The sequence below is a fragment of the Panthera tigris genome, chromosome B2, assembly GCF_018350195.1.
Source record: "Panthera tigris isolate Pti1 chromosome B2, P.tigris_Pti1_mat1.1, whole genome shotgun sequence".
Taxonomy (NCBI): domain Eukaryota; kingdom Metazoa; phylum Chordata; class Mammalia; order Carnivora; family Felidae; genus Panthera; species Panthera tigris.
Window position 1 is genome coordinate 39,297,243 of NC_056664.1, and position 15,780 is coordinate 39,313,022.

General features: G+C 54.2%; 2 protein-coding genes across 3 annotated transcripts; both read right to left on the bottom strand.

Moving 5' to 3' along the window:
- Positions 1 to 1,669: 1,669 nt before the first annotated feature.
- On the bottom strand, positions 1,670 to 6,656 carry TREML1 (triggering receptor expressed on myeloid cells like 1). The gene is made up of 6 exons (XM_015538945.2): positions 6,546 to 6,656; positions 6,017 to 6,346; positions 3,619 to 3,733; positions 3,118 to 3,203; positions 2,584 to 2,636; positions 1,670 to 2,226 (listed from the first exon to the last, which is right to left on the bottom strand). The coding sequence occupies exons 1-6, from the start codon at positions 6,586 to 6,588 to the stop codon at positions 1,912 to 1,914; spliced, it is 942 nt and encodes a 313-aa protein (XP_015394431.1). The 5' UTR covers positions 6,589 to 6,656; the 3' UTR covers positions 1,670 to 1,911.
- On the bottom strand, positions 6,654 to 15,267 carry TREM2 (triggering receptor expressed on myeloid cells 2). 2 transcript variants are annotated; one of them, XM_042986315.1, is made up of 5 exons: positions 15,131 to 15,267; positions 13,356 to 13,706; positions 11,872 to 11,962; positions 10,966 to 11,159; positions 6,654 to 6,789 (listed from the first exon to the last, which is right to left on the bottom strand). In XM_042986315.1, the coding sequence occupies exons 1-5, from the start codon at positions 15,168 to 15,170 to the stop codon at positions 6,689 to 6,691; spliced, it is 777 nt and encodes a 258-aa protein (XP_042842249.1). In that variant the 5' UTR covers positions 15,171 to 15,267; the 3' UTR covers positions 6,654 to 6,688. The 2 variants fall into 2 exon arrangements, with proteins under 2 accessions (XP_042842249.1, XP_007085276.1); XM_007085214.3 differs by lacking the exons at positions 6,654 to 6,789; positions 10,966 to 11,159 and adding an exon at positions 10,143 to 10,869.
- Between the last annotated feature and the right edge of the window lie 513 nt (positions 15,268 to 15,780).

The following is a 15,780-nucleotide window of genomic DNA, read 5'->3' on the forward strand; positions in this document are numbered from 1 at the left end:
TTCCCCCTTGTCATTTCATATTTCATCCTTTTTGAGTAAGTTAGCTAACAGTGTCTTTTATATTTCATTTCAAAGAATAAGCTCTTTTATTTGTGTATTAGTTATATAACTTTTCTCCTTTAAAATGAACTAGCAATTTGAGTAAGATGCTTAGTTCTTATTGTTGAGGCTATGACTTTTCCTCTGAGAACTCCTTTAGCTGCACTCCAAAGGTTTCTGATATGAAGCAATGGGCTGGTCATGTCACCTGCATTTTCTTTGTTTTCATGTGTTTCTTATGATAAAATATAAAAGATCCGTATTTTCATCTCAGAAGTTACTTTTATAAAGGAGATTTGGGTTGGTATTCATAGACTTCTACCATAAGCAATGATGGAATTCATATATTTCCCCTTCTCCTCTGTTTTCTCTACCAGCCAATGGATCTTAGTATTTTCCTTTGTGTTGTTAAATATACATTTACTTCTGTCAGGCTCCAAAAAGTTCACACTATGTTCAGACCAGGGTTTTTCCCACAGGCCTTCTTTTTAGACTTTATCCTGACCTTCCTCTGTATTCTCTCCCCACCCTGACCACCCCTCCTCCACAGCAGGCAACCCCTCCCCCCTCCACCACCAGCATCTTATCCAGGGAAAGTGAGGGCTTAGTTGATTGGTGGGCAGCTGCTGCCTCCACATGGGATGGAAGTAAATTTAGGTTCTGTCACAGGTTGAGACTATCAGGGGAAGCTCCAAATATCCTGCCAGAGCTCCCTGAAAATAGCATCACTAGACTTCCTCAGCTGGAGCCAGGCCCTGCCTGTCCCCTCTCCTCAGGTACCTATACCGAATTCCGGGCCCCTCCGATGGTGACAACCTCTTTATGCCTAACTCTCCATGATTATAAGAAGATTTGGTTCCCAAGCACCTCATCCTCCCCACCTGTCTCTCATCTCAATATGGGCAAATGTTTCCAAAATTGAACAGTTTCAGAAGAAATCCTGGCAGAGACCTTAAAGGCCCTTCCACCCCCAGCCTGGACTAGTTTTCATGTACACTTAACAACGGCCTCACCTTTACCACTCATTCCCCTTCTTCCCATGCCATACTTTTTCTCCACCAGGCTCTTCCCAGGCCCCAAATTTCAGGCCAAAGGGAACAGTGCTACCAGATGTCCACCCAGCTGAGAGAGAGCCAGCTCTGATAAAACATGTCTGCAAAGGTCTCTTATCTCCTGGTGCTTGGAAATCCTTTGTGCTGTCAAGGAACAGACTTGGGATTTATTTCAGTTTCTGATCTTACTCCTCAGCTCCATCTTTCCCACCCCATCTGTCCTGAGTCTTAATTTATCATTATCCCCTTCCTCCCATCTTATGTCATCACGTCATAAGGTACCACTTGTTTACAAGGTGCAGAGCAGAAGGCAGAAGAGATTTCTAGACTCAAGCTAATGGATCTGTACTTTCAGGTATCTTGAGAAAGGCAGGAAATACATTCGAAGATGCCTTCTTGGTGCCCCTTGAATCAGACTGCATCCCGGAATTCTGACCAGGAATGAAACCATGCCCTCACTGGCAGGACAGGCAGGAAATCATAGCACAAACTCTGGACTAGAATCTTTAGAGTTCCCAGGCCATGTGAATAGTCAAACTCAGGCCCTTTCTTTCCCTGTCAACTATCAAGAGCTCATATATTATCATTCAGAGTTTATTTACCTCAGTGGTTTAAGGGCAGAGGAACCAGCATGGGGGGTTCATTCCTAGCATATCTCAATCACATATAAGTATCACTTTCCACATCAGAAAAGTCAAGATGTTAGATTAGATCCTAAAGTCCCTAGCTGTTCTGATATACTAAGGATCTAGGGTATGGGCTGGCTGGCTGGATGCATAGAACTCTGGGGATGGTCTCTGGTAATAGTATGATGAACAGCTTAGCTGGGTGCCGTTTGGCTAGTCAGTGGATCTTGGGTTGGCTCACAGGTGGCCCCTCCACCCTTGTCCCTTCCAGGAAAGATAACTGTGGCATATGTCACAGGCTTAGAGTACATCAGGACTTTAGGAGGCAGAGGAGGCGATGAGGATTGGGCTGGGGATGGAGAGTCCTCTGATGGGGGATCAAAAGGTAGGCTGCTATAGGTGGTATTGTCAAAGGAAGGTGGCGAGTCGAGCCTAGCATACGGTATGTCCGATGGAAAATCAACTCCAAGGCCAGAGTCACTGATGTGGTGGACCACTGAGGAGGAGGCCTGTAACAAAAGCAGACAAATGAGGCAGAGAGTATGCCTTCTTCTGCCCCAGTTCCCTCTGCGGGGAAGTCCAGGACCACACTGGATCTGTCTCTCAAATCCTGAGGATGTCAGTGGGCAAGAAGGCTTCACTTTGAAGATTTTCAAGCCCCAAGTTTCTCCCCAAATCTGGGAGGGTGAAATACCAAGGTAGGAAGGCAGAAGACCACTGGCACCAAGTTCACAGCATTAAGGAAGAGGGTTTGGACTCTGACTGGGTCCCAGTCTTTCACCACCCCCTCATCCTGGGACCTCTCAGCGAGCCGCGCAGACGGAAGGTCTGCGGAATTTGGCTGGGGGCCCACAGATGCCTCTTACCTTGCCTGAAACTCTGCTGCTCTGAGATTGGCCACAGACACCAAGCCTGGTCCCTGGGAGGACAGAGGACGGCAGCACAGTCTCCTTCCTGTATTGGCTCAGTGCCCATTCCTCACTCCCTTCAGAAGCCTCTTTCCTAGTCCAGACTCTCCAGTCTACTCCCACGGGACACCAGCTACACCCCGGCCTGCCAGGAGACCCCACCCACCCACTTACTGCTTCCAGCTTCCTCCAACCCACCTCAACATTCAGCCAGTCTCCTGAGACCCTTCCCCCACCATCTCCAGTCACCTGTCTCTATTCCACTGGTCCACCCTGTCCAATTCCTGTCTGTCCCCAGGCTGGCTCTCACTGAGTCTCCTTCCTCCCATCCACCCCTCAACTGGGGACTTCTAGGGCCTGGGGGCCCCCCTAAAGCCCAGACAAGCCCATCTATAGGGGAAGCAGAACTAGACTCCCGACATTGTCTACAAGACTGGCTGGTTCAGGACCAGCAGGGGCTGTGCTGGGGTGTGCAGGTAGACTGCTACCTACCTTTCCTTTTGGCCATCACAGCGAATAGCACGGCTGCTGCCACCAGCAAGCCCAGCAGGAGCGCAGCGCCCCAGATCAAGGGGATGCTGAAGGATACAAAGGGATAGGGGAGCTTAAGCCTGAACTTGGCAGGAAGCTGCTCACCAGGAGCCCCGGAGCGGTAGCAGAAAGGTGCAATTCTCGGTGAGCCATGGTTGGGAGAAGAGGATTTGGGGGTGGAATTAGGAGGGCAGGCATAGGCAGGGCAGAAGAGAAACACATTTTCAGGTTATCCTGGCTGGAGACCCGCGGGCATAAAGGGGCCATTGCTGAACTGGGGGTGGGGGGGAGGTGGGACAGGAGGGTCTGCCTGACCTCCTGCCTGATCAGAAGTTCTCCAGAGGTGAAAGGAACTGTGAGGTTTCCCTTTGAGTTAGCCTGGGGCTCTGAATAAGCCTTTCCCACCCTTTCCCACCACCAGCCTTTTCCCGGACCCTGAATACAGCTCTTCTCAGTCAGTACCTCTTCTCATCCTGGCTGGGTTCCAAAGGGCTGGCACTGCCCACGATGTCTGAGAAGGGGCCGTCAGCCAGACTCCCAACCTTATAGTTCTCTTCCTCCTCTTTCGGGGTAGGAGCTGAGTCAGAAGGAAACAGTCATGAGCACATACCCAGTGTGGATAGGGTCACGGGCCTGTTGAGGTCCAAGGGACTGGGGGAGGGGGGCCGAGGAAGGAGAGGTTCCAAGCAAGAAACACAAATGGGGGCTTGGCATATTCCTTAGGGGCCCTCATTCTGGAGATCAGAGGTGGATTCTTTCTGTCTTTACCCAGTTGTGATGGGGCCCTCTTGCCCCTCCACCACCAACTGTTGCCCCTGCTTTCCTTCTTCACCTGCTGGCCTCTCCCTGGCCTCTCGGGCTGCTCAGCCTATGCGGAACCACACACTGGGTAATCTGCGCCCACCTCCCCACCCCACCGCAGCATAGGCTCTCCACTCTATCCCGCAGTGACAACCCTGCTCCTGTCGCTCATCCACAGGTCTCTAAAGGGGCATAGCCCGCTAGACTTCTCTACCTACCTGCAACCATGTGACCCCCTGCAAGCCGGGCGGGGGGGGGGGGGGCAACCCAAGCTCTGCCCTCAGGATCTAAAGAACTCTAGGGTCACCCCTAATGTGAAACAATGCCAAGGGACACTTGCTCAGACCCTTGCTCAGACCCCCAGACTCAGTTTTGTGACAAGGCTTCTACTGTCCCTACACCACTGTGCTCAACCTCTCTGGCTGTCAGACTCAGGCCTGGTTTCTCTGGGCCGGATGATCTGTCTTGGGAACCTGGCCAGTCCTTCTAGACTCTCAGCAGGTGTGGTCTTCCTTCTTCTCAGAGGCTCACCATCCCCACCCCCACCCCCACCCCCACCAAGCCAAACCAGGATCTGGAGATGCTGTGTCTCCCATCTTCCTGCATGCGTCCTGCCCACCTAGTGCCGTTTAAGCCACCCACACCCTCCCTGAAAGCCATGCTCCACCAGCCAGCCCTGAGCATCCACACGCTACAGCTGTCGGGTCCCCAGCACCTGCCCCTCTCCCCAGTGCATCTTGTCCTACAGGCTTGAGTTACCAGACCTTACGGTGCCAAGGAAGGAGGAGGACAGGAGAAGACTAGGACCAACAGTCCTTTACAATGTACACTTTACAATGTAAAGTAATAATCATGGACCGGAGATGAGAGGGATTCTAAGGACACCTTAGTCCGTCCTCATAAGTAACAAGTGGGGAAAAAAACCATGAGCAGGGAAAGTGCCTTTCTTCATTTCCTTATTTGGGGCTTGGGCACAAATTACTTGAGAAAGGAAGCCGTGAAGGCAAAAAAGACATCATCATTCCTAAGAGAAAGGTAGAGCAGGCTCCATTTCAGCAGGAAGCTGGCCGTTTTCCCTCCAAAACATTGTTTTTGTTTTACGACATCCAATTTCTCTGGAAAATTCTTTCTCCTACTTTAAAATTTTCTTTTAATAAATGCTCAGACGTTAGAAAGTTGTCGGCTGGGAGAGAAAACCACAGCCTATATAAAAGTACTTTCTCTCCCGAGGATAGGGGTTGACAACCCTGGAGGGACCAGGAGTGACACTTTTCTCATGGGTAAAACTAAAGGAGTTGAAGTAATCCAGGTACCGAATGTGCCTGCATGTAGGTGAGGCGCATCCTAGATGCTCTGTGAAGACATAAAATTCAATAAAATCCGAATTCAGTCATTTTAAGCCATCAAACCCATTAGAGCAGGAGTAATAAACTGGGAGGTTTAAAGAACAAATTCCAGTTGATAAATGCCCAAATTAAAACTTTGCTTAAGGGGTGCCTGGGTGGCTCAGTCAGTTAAGCGCCCGCCTTAGGCTCATAGCATGATCTCACAGTTTGTGGGTTTGAGCCTCGCGTCCGGCTCTGCGCTGATAGCTCGGATCCCGGAGCCTGCTTCCGATTCCGTGTCTCCCTCTCTCTCTGCCTCTCGACCCTGTTCACGTTCTGTCACTCTCTCTCTCTCTCTCAAAAATAAATAAACATTTTAAAAATTAAAAAAAAAAACTTTGTTTAAAACCTTTCTAAGAGAAAAAAAAAAAAAAGCATCAAGTATGTTGAAAATGCGGGATGAGGCGGGCCAAGGCCATGGGTGAGGACATGCCTTTCAGCCGGGAAACCCCCGCTAGAGCAGGAGGGGGAAGGGACCCACCGTCTGGCTCGTTTATCTCTGACTGCTCACCCAGTTCTGCTTCCGCTCCCCGGGGTGCTGTCAAAACTCTCTCCTTCCAATTCCCAGCCCCGCCCCCTTCCCCCCTCCCCCGCCCCCAAGGGTCCCCATTCCCCAAGGACGGAGAGCAGCAGGTGGGGCGGGGAGGGGCAATGGCCAGCCTAGAATGACTCACCTGGAGGGAGCACAACCAGGGCCACCCTGTGCAACGTCTGGGTCCCCGCCGCCCCCTCCACCACGCAGCCGTACTCGCCGGTGTCCTCCTCCCGCAGGGTAATCATCTCCACCTGGAGCAGGCCGCCCCCCAGGTCCGTGAGAAACATGCGCCTGCCCGCCGGGGCTCCGCGATCCACAGCCGAGGACACCAGGGGCTGGCACCCATCGGGCAGGAACCGGCACCACACCTTCCGAGCCTTGACGTCCTGGAGCCGGTAGTGGCACTGCACCAGAATGGAGCCCCCCACGGGGGCCTGCAGCACTTCCGGGAAGCTGGTGGAGGCCTGGCCTGGGGAAGGAAGAGATGTGGTTATGCGGGGCAGGAGCCCGGGGAACTTTCCAGCCCACCCACTTGCCACAGGGGCACAGGGGCCTAGAGGTCCCCCTTCAGGGCCCTACATATATGCTGCTGGTGCCACCATGATGTCAATTATTCCTGGGCACCAAGCGGAGCCCATGGGGCCCAGAGCCCACCCGCGTCACCTTACCTGCCAGTCCCACCAGCAACAGCATGAGCAGGTTGGGGCCCATGGTGGGTCAGGGAGATGTCAGCTCTGCGGCTGGCCTGGCCACTGACGCAGCATTCCCCAGGGAGCAGGAAACATCTGCCTTGGACAGTCACGTGGGGCTCTCAGCCGCCATGGGGTGGGAGGCGGACACTGGGGGCCCCTCCACCGGTGGGGATAAGGCGCCTTTCCAAAGCCTGGCTGCTTCCGGGCTTGGGAAGAGACCCTGAGAGGAGGCAGGGGTGGGTGAGGCAGGGTGAGAAGAAGCCCAAGGACAGGCGGAACCTGGGATCCTGGGGCCCAGCTAAGGGATGAGGTGACAGGAGGATGGTGGAAACTGGGAAGCAGGGGAGGCAGATGATCCTCAGGGTCTTCCAGAAATAGAATCTGAGGATGCAGAGCTGTGAAGGAGGAAGGTGAAGGGCCATTTGGGTTCTAAATTCTGTAAGGAATGCACCGGCCAAGCCCTCAGGGGACTGTCCAGTCCTGCCACACGACCTCACACCCAGAGACCCCACCCTGGTGGCGCCCTGGATGGGACCGGCCTTCATTTACTGTGCTGGGTGCCCTCCAGCCCCTGCCGGTGTGGACCCACGCTCTCCAGCTCTGGCAACTGCATCAGCCCTTTGATAATTATGCTCCATTTTCTTCTTTCCCCCTGTTTTCTGGAACCCCTTAATGAGTTGGATATTGAACCTCATGTATTCATCCCCTTTGCACAACTTTTCTCTCTCCTTTCCCATCATTTCGTCCATTGCGTTCTGATTTCCAGAAGGTACACTCATCTTTTTCTCTCATCCCTCTTACACTTTTATGCCTTGGCATTTTCACTTTACAAGATTTCTTATTCTCCAAACTTTTTTTACAGCATATTATTTTTGTTTCACGAATGCACTATCCTCTCTGTGGGGAGATCATTCTCCATGGATATTTTCACGTTTCTGTGTGGTCTGGGCACTGATCAAGCTTTGTTCGACGGTCATCAAATAGCAAGCATGCTTTGGAAGCTAGAGAGAGGGTACCAGCTCCTGAGGGATTTGCTTATACCCCCACCCCCTTCCCTAGAGAAGATCTCTTTACCTTCCAGAGTAAAGGTACCTAACATCTATCTATCTATCTGTCTATCTATCTATCTATCTTTCTTTCTTTCTTTCTATCTATCTATCTATCTATCTATCTATCTATCTATCTACCTACCAGTCTATCTGTCTATCTATGTATCTATCTATCAGTCTATCTATCTATCTATCTATCTATCTATCTATCTATCTACCAGTCTATCTACCTGTCTGTCTATCTATCTATCTATCTATCTATCTATCTGTCTATCTATCTAGCTATCAGTCTGTCTATCAGTCTCTCTATGTATCTATCTACTATCTGTCTCTCCAGAGAGGAAGATGGGCCGATGTGCCAGATGCCATGTGTAAACTCCAAGCCTCATAATTTGGGGTTCCTTTGCCGTGACAGGAACCCACTGCCTGCACAGGAAACATCTGGCCCCCATTCATGTCCCCCTGTGCAGAACTGGGGTGTGGGGACCCTGCACAGAACGTGGACGATACACCTCCTGATCTGGGACTCCAGGGGGAGCACTGGTGCTCAGAGAGACAAAGGCAGGTAAGGTGAGGATGTCTGGAAGGGGCAGCCAGCGCCTGACCTAGACATCACACCTAGAAAGGGGCTAAAGAAACTACCCTCCCTCCTTCCTCTCCCCTCCCTTCTCTGCTCCTTCCCTCTCTCTGCTCTCTCCTTCCTTCAGGAACAAGGAAGTTGCCGATGGGAACTGGGAACAGGAGCCTGAGAAAGCCAGACAGTGCGTTAAGCTGGAAGTGGTGAGAGGGTGACCAGTTGTCCCGTCTGCCCAGACTTAGGAATTTTCCTGGGAGATATGGGTCTTTGGTGATACACTAGCAAAGTCTTGGGCAAACCAGACGGGTGGGTCAGCCTCGTGGGTGATGTGGAAATGCTTATATCTGTCCTGCCAGTACGTATCAGGCTTTCTTTGATTTCCTTGCGGGTAAGTCATTACACTAACAGTCCACAGAAGTATTGTGAAGCGAGACCTGTCCTCAGTATTTGACTGAGTGCCTAAAATGGTCCACCGCTGGGTACAAAGGACAGAGGTGACCAGGCAGGATGCTGGCCTCAGGGAGGTGGGCATTAGAGAAGAGGGAGGAAGCCAGTGTTTATTCGGGACCTATTCTGCACTAGACATCGGCCCTGGGACTTTCACTAATGGTATTTCTTTCAACCTCACAAAACTTCAGCAAAGCAGTGTTGCTCGTTTGTTTGTTTTTTGTTTGTTTGATTGATTGATTTCAGAGGAGGGGGAAGGGGTAAAGAGAGAGGGAGACGGAGAATCTTAAGCAGGCTCCATGCCCAGCACAGAGCCCAATGCGGGCCTCAATGTCATGACTGTGAGATCATGACCTGAGCTGAAATCAAGAGCCAGGCACTTCACTGACCGAGCCACCCAGGTGCCCCTGTTCTGTGTTTTTATTAGGTGAGGACCCTGAGGCTCAGAGGGGTTTCTTAGTAGGAGGCAAAGTACCTGATCCCCCCTTCAGTCCAGTGTGCACCCCAGAGAGTCCAAGGCAGGGGATCCCAGTGGTGATCCAAGTCCCCAGGGGGACGTCTCCAATGTGGGGGAGGAAGAAAGAGAAAAGGCCAAGCTCCCAAGAACAGGGGAACTGCAGACACGTTCTCGTGCCAGGGTTGGGGGAGCCGCGCATCTTGGCTGCTAGACAGTGCCTCGGGTCTGCGGGAAGGAGACTGGTGCCTGGGACACGATGAGAAAGCTTCACATGCGGCTGAGTCTAAGGGCCTGGGACACACAGCCCGGCCCAGCATCTGCGGGGAGTGAGCCAAGCAGGGCTGGGCAAGACTGGCTCCGGGGAGTGATGTGTGCACATGAGGCTGGGCACGAGGGCTGCATCGGGGGTCCTTCCCAACGATCCGAAAGCCCACGGTGGGGGGCAAAGCTGCCACTTGTGACCATGGCCACAGAGGGTCCCAGGCTTCCACCTCCCAGAGGCCCAGGAGAGAAAGCCTGAGGATGGGCTCCTCCCCCCACAGCCCTCCCTGGGCAAGTCTGCGTCCCCACTCCCCTCACTTGGGCCACAGTGGTGTGTGTGTGCCTGGGGAGAGATGAGTCCCTCTGGCCTGGTCCTCTCCCCCTGATGTGGTTCTCCTGCACAGGTTCCTTCTGTTGCCCTCTAAATTACATCATCCCTGTCCCTTGTGCACCCCCAGTGCTCCTAGCCCGGCTTCACTGGTCGTTTCCTCCTGGGCACTTTTGCCCTTCAGCATACCATCTGGCTGACTGACTTGTGTCTGTCTCCCTCCCCTCCCCCGGGTCCGGGGACCTTGTGTGAGCAGGAATCTTTGCCTGTTTGGTTCTCGCTTGTCTCCAGCGCTCAGAATGGTACCTGGCGCAGAACATATCCATTTTCTCATGAAATAAATGAGTAGGATGGAGCTAGAGGGAAGGGCAACGTGAACACGAAGTGAAATTTGCACTTCCAGGCTCTACTGGGGACTTGGGGTGACATCTTTCCCTCGAGAGCCTCAGTTTCCCTTCTGTGCAGTGAGGGGCTCAGAGCAGTAGTTCCCGGCTCTGGTATGCTGCACTCCATGAGGCCAGCCGTGGGTGTTCCCCTGGAGGGGAAGTAACACGCTGAAAGCAGAGGTCTGGGGAAGCGAGTCGATGAGTCAGCTGGGCGTTATATGGACTGATGGGTGGGGGAGGTGGGCCGCAATAATCCTCGGGAACTGACAGGTGGGAGGCAAATGGAGGAGAGGGGCAGCAGCCTGGATGCTAGAGAAATCCCAGACGAGGAGGCAGGATCCAGCAATTAGATCTAGGGAAGGGAGCGAGGAAAAGCAAAAGATGGGCAGTTTGGAGGTGGGGAGAACAGAGAGACGAGGTAGCCTAAGACCCAAGGCCCCAAGGAGGCACACCTCTTGACTTTTCCTCGTCCAGATTCATTCTCCTAGCCTGGTAGCCAAAGAGAAGTCTTGGATTTATTTGTGAGAGTGTTTAATAACCAATGCCTACAAGTTGGTGAATGTCCTTCCCACTTCCCAGGTGTGCCCGCACACACACACACACACACACACACACACACACACCTTTGTTTCCAGGGGCCAGGGGAAGCAGGGTATGGGCAGGGTGACCTTTCGCCAAAGCAGAACCATGAGTCTTGGTGGCTGAGGGGCAGGTGTGCAGGCCGGGGTGGTCCCAGCAGACCTCTCCCGGGGCCTCTCTTCCCATGCCAGGTCTTCTCTCACGTGTCTCTCTGCCCTGCAACCGACCGCGTGCTCACACAGCCCCTCTGAGCCCCACCTCGCCACCCCTGCCCAGTCCACCCCCATCCACCACTGCGCTCTGGAAGCTCACCTGTTAGGGTCTGGAGCTGGTAACCTGGGTCACGGCTGCAGTCCAGCCCACCGGCCCGGGGCGTCCCCAGTTTCTGCCCATGCCAGGCCACAGCCCAGAGAGCACTGGCTGCTAAAAGCTTGCCCAGAAACATGCAGGCCAGGAGGAAAAGGATGGGAGTGGGTGGAAAGGGGATATCCTCTTCTGAGAGACCCCTTGAAGACACAAGGAGGACATGAGGGAGACCTTGGGGTGGCCTACACACTGGAGTCTGCCCACCGAGAAGGACCGGGGAGATACCAGGTGCTTTCAGGGGCCTTAGAATAGCTCCCCACCCAGCACCATCCCTGGGATGAGGCTTGAGGGAGCCTGTAGTCAGGAGACCTGAGTTCTAGGTACGGATCTACCTGCTGAGTGCGTTTAAACACATCACCTTCCCTTGCTGGGCAGTTTCCTGCTGTGCATAATAGTATAGTCTGGGGTGTGTGTGTGTGTGTGTGTGTGTGTGTGCGCGTGCACATGTGCACTCCATGGTTATACTAACAGTATTTTAACACCAGTACACGGGAATGAACCAACCAGAGCTGATCCTACCAAAGGAGCAGGTATGGGAGTGGGGTCCCAGTTTTGTCCTAAAACCCTTATTATTGCTGAATTGTGGGGATGTCCAAGGGTGGCCAGGGAAGGGATGGGAGGCTGACCATTCAGGAGTCTTGGAGCAGCAGCTATGTATAAAAAAAGAATTTCAGCATGTTAACAACGGGCAGGGCCACACCAACACGTAATGGCTGGTCGGAGGGGTGTTCAGACAGATCATCTCCAGGCCCATTTTCATGCTCTAATTGCCTTGGGATTTGTAGCTCTAGGGCCCCAGCCCCCATCCCATGCCTGGGCTCTGCAGGGTGGAAGTCTGCCCCACCTCTGTACCTGGACATGCTGCGTTCCACCTGGGCATCCTCGAAGCTCTTGGACTCTTCAGGGATCCAGAGACCTCCAGGGTCCAGGTGATCAAGGGGGTCTGTGGGAGACAGAGCCTATGAGCTTCTAGCCCCTCCTCCTTGAGGCAGCCAGTCACAGTGGGGAGCACCCATCTGGATGCCACGAGGCCCCCTAGGCTCTGGCCTGGAGCAGATCAGGTCATTAACCTCTCTGAGCCTCGGTCTCCTCACCTGTTAAGTGGGGTGATAGTGTTGCAGGATTCAGTGAGATCATCCTGTATGGCTAAGTGCTGAAACTACAACTCCCACCCCCCCAGCACACAGGGTCTTTGGGAAGGTCAAATGGATGAATGGATGTATTTGAAAGTTCTGTGTGAACTGTCAAGCTGTCTACACCAGCCATGGAGTATTATTATAATAATGTTATTTTCCTGCCACCCTCTTGGGAGTTGGCTGAGGCTTAGGCCCTAATAGGGCTGAAAATCTGTGTCTCCTTGGCCCCTACTGCCACCTCTGCATGTAAAAAAGTGGTGGCCATGGGGTTTGGGTCTAGGGCAAACCGTCTCCCCTCCCCTCCCCACCTTAGACCTTCGATGAATGGCTCATTTCCATCATAAGGGGCCATGTGGTAGGGGAGGATTTGAGAAGAGAAAGAGTCAGAAAGGGGACACGAACCCCCAGATTTGTTCTCCTTTGGGATACATAGTGTTCTGGAGACCCAGGCAGAAGGCTTTCCTGGAGGGCATCGTGTGCAAAGCCTGGGGCGGGGGGGGACCTCCACTGCCACCCTGTGTCACCTGGCATGAGGATCCCAGGTCTGCAGGGTGGAAGTCAGCAGCAGGAGGCTGGGGTGTGGGCTGTCACTTACCCCCAAGCATTTTTAACTCTGTCGCCTCACTGATACTCCCTGGGAGCCCTGTGGGGGCAGCGGGACAAACATCATCATCTCCATTTAAAGATAAGGAAATGGAGGCCTGGAGAGACGAAGCACATCACCCGGGGTCACAGGCAGTGTCCCTTCGTAGGGCTTGTTTTCTGTACCAGGTCAGTGCTTGATTTATGTTTTCAGGTCCTTTGGATAATTGGGTGAGGGAGTAAACGAACCTCCCACCACTCACTCCTTAAGGACCACTGTACAGTGCTCACATCCCAACTGGATGCCGAATGGATAAAGCTATGGGGAGAGGCAGGAGTGCAAGCAGCTCACTGGGTGCCTTGTGCAAATTAGAGCCCAGAATCCTTCCTGTAAGCGATGCAGGGAGTGCAGCCTGGAGCGGGGCGCCAGGGCTAGAGTGCGGTCCCCTTGCGCAGTGAGTAACCTGCACGACCATCCACAGGGGCCCTCAAGTGGGAGGGCAAGATCTGCACCGTGGGTTTCCCCAGGGTGGTCGAGAGGGCGGTCCTGTGCCCAGACCTTGGAGACACAGTCCCAGCCCAGGGGTGGCCTAGAGGTGCAGTCAGCCACCCACTCACCGGCCAGCACCTCCACCAGGACCTTCCTGAGGGTGTCGGCCTCATCACCATAGAGACTCTGGCACTGGTAGAGGCCGGCGTCGTGGGCTTGAAGATTCCGCAGCGTAATGGTGAGTGTGCCCCCCAGGGCATCATCCACAATGGCCGTGCTCCCATTCCACCTCTTCAGGAAAGACAGCAGCCACGAGCGGTGGGTGCTGACGACCCGCTGGCACGTGCCCTCTTCATCCAGCTGGCGGCACCAGGCTTTGCGTCTGCCCCAGTGCTTCAGGGAGTTGTAGGGGCAGGAGACCTGCAGGGACCGGCCTGCCATGCCCTGGAATACGGTGGTGTTGTGGGCTCGGGACAGCTCTGGGGAGGAGACATTCACTCACTCTTCGCTCATTCACCAAACGTTTATTGAACACCTACTGTGCGCAGTGAACAAGGAGACAGAAGTCTTGCCCTTAAGGAGCTCAGCTTCCTGTATAAGTTGGGAGAAGGCGCACAGTCCACCATGAAACCCAGGTCCCCAGTCCGGCTTTAACACCGTTGGACTTGCTGGGCATTTTTAAAGAACTGTCCCTCTCTGGACCTATTTCCAGAGACGTTGGCCTTGAAGTTCCCTCCGTTTCTCTTCCGCCCATTTTCCCTATCACATGGGACCAAGACCTCTCCTCCAGGCTCTCCGTCTCAAGGGAGCGGGGCCAGTGGCCCCCTCGGGTCTGGGCTGGATACCCACCTCCCTGCCCTGGCCATTTGTGCTCACTCTGCAGTGGCCCACGCGGGCCCTGGCTCTGCCATCTCCTCCTTCTGACCTTCAGTTCCCAGCTTCCCTATTTCTGTGGCTTTGTTCCCCTTTCAGGAGAGACTCATCTCAGAGCTATTTTGGGGGGAGACATGAGGCTGCTATTTTGGAGACCCGTCTTGGGGTGGGGGAGATAGGCTTAAAGCGTGGTCTATTGCCAGGGCAGGGGCTGCAGGGGGTATCGTCCGGAGCCCTCTGCCTCGACTTCCCCTCTCTTGGTCCTCCCTTACCCCATCCGCAACCATATGGCAAAAGAGACTTGGAAGACAAGATTAGGGGGCAGGTGGCCTGCCTTTTGAAGCAGAGAGACCTGAGGGAAGAGGGAGGGGGCATCCCTCTGCCTCCAGGCAGCCCCCCATCGTCCCCCACACCACTCCCCACTAAAAAGCCTCAGGAGCAGGGCTCGACTGGGACAGCCCCTCTGCTCACCATGTTTGCCTGTTGCCCTAGGGGAGCAAGAGGCACCTTACCCCAATGAAAAGAGGTAGTTGTGTGCAAGAACCTGGGGTGTCAGCCCCCCATCTCCCTTCCAGGCCTGAGGACAAGAGGACCTTCACGTCAGCACAAGATGTACATCCTCAGCTACGGGTTGTTTTCCTCCTCTCTTTCTTCCCTCCCACCCTGCCATTCCTCCGGGGCCAGTGGTGCCTCATCTTCAGGGCTCTTACCGGTGCCCCCCCAAACTTCCCCCAACTGCTACCTAGTGCCTGAGGTACCACCATCAGAATTCCTTCCTTTTCTTTGTGGCCAGAATCCAGCAGCCCCTCAGACTCCCACGTGCATAAAGAGTCAGACAGTGGGTTCTCCTCCCGGGGAGGGAGGGAGAGTATGAAGAATGCGGGGAGAGTGGGGAAAAGCGGGGTGCAGACCATGCCGAGGATGTCAGCCGCCTTTATAGTTGGGCCCAGGGCTGCCCGCCCACCCACCCACTGGATACTCAAGAAGGGGAAGGAGAGAAGGCCTGGCCAGCGGCAAGACGGGCTCCTACCTGTGACGGCCACCAGGATGAGCAGGTGGAGAGGCTCCATGTCAGGCTTCCCTGGTGGAAGGCAGACACAGGGGACCTTGTGCAAGATCTCGTCTTTCCCTTGAAGTGCGGAAAGGAGAGGGGCAGGCGCATCGAGTGCTGCCCACAGGAACTGGGCTTTTAGGGATTGAGAAATAGTCAGGACTGGGGTCTGGTTTTATGATTCAGGGAGGGGGTGTGGGGTGGGGGAGGAAGGGAGAGGAGGGGCCAGTCACTGCTGCCCAGGAGGCAGTGGGAGGCTGAGGATCCCAGACCTCTGAGAGGCCAGCCTGCCCCACTGCCCGTCCCAGCCAGGGGGACCCTACATGGCAGGGGCTGGACAGTGTCCAAGGCTGTGGAGCCCAGCCCAGGGATCACAGTCCCCACTGCTGTGTCCAGACCCTGCTCCAGCTTCAGTGCCTATCACACTCTTGCTGCAGCCTTGCAAGGACCAGGGGCCAGCTGGACCCTCATCTGGGGCCTCCTAGTCCTTCCCTCCAGGCCAGCATCCCTGTAGTGTAGGTAGACTTCAAGTCCTCCTTCCTCACTGCCTGTGTGTGCACCACACACCCCCCCCACAACCTCTCTGTATCTCAGTCCTTACATCTGTATAGTGGGAATAAGAATAGTGT

Excerpts from the sequence above, each read along its gene's own strand:
- TREML1 (XM_015538945.2), bottom strand. The coding sequence starts at position 6,588 with ATGGGCCCCAACCTGCTCATGCTGTTGCTGGTGGGACTGGCAG. Across the intron at positions 3,734-6,016 it reads CCTGGTTGTGCTCCCTCCAG|CTCCTACCCCGAAAGAGGAG; the intron begins GTGAGTCATTCT and ends CTTCTGACTCAG. Across the intron at positions 3,204-3,618 it reads CCCAGCCAGGATGAGAAGAG|CATCCCCTTGATCTGGGGCG; the intron begins GTACTGACTGAG and ends TGTATCCTTCAG.
- TREM2 (XM_042986315.1), bottom strand. The coding sequence starts at position 15,170 with ATGGAGCCTCTCCACCTGCTCATCCTGGTGGCCGTCACAG. Across the intron at positions 11,160-11,871 it reads GTGGAACGCAGCATGTCCAG|GGGTCTCTCAGAAGAGGATA; the intron begins GTACAGAGGTGG and ends TGTGTCTTCAAG. Across the intron at positions 6,790-10,965 it reads CCAGCTCCAGACCCTAACAG|GGTCTCTTCCCAAGCCCGGA; the intron begins GTGAGCTTCCAG and ends GCCTCCTCTCAG.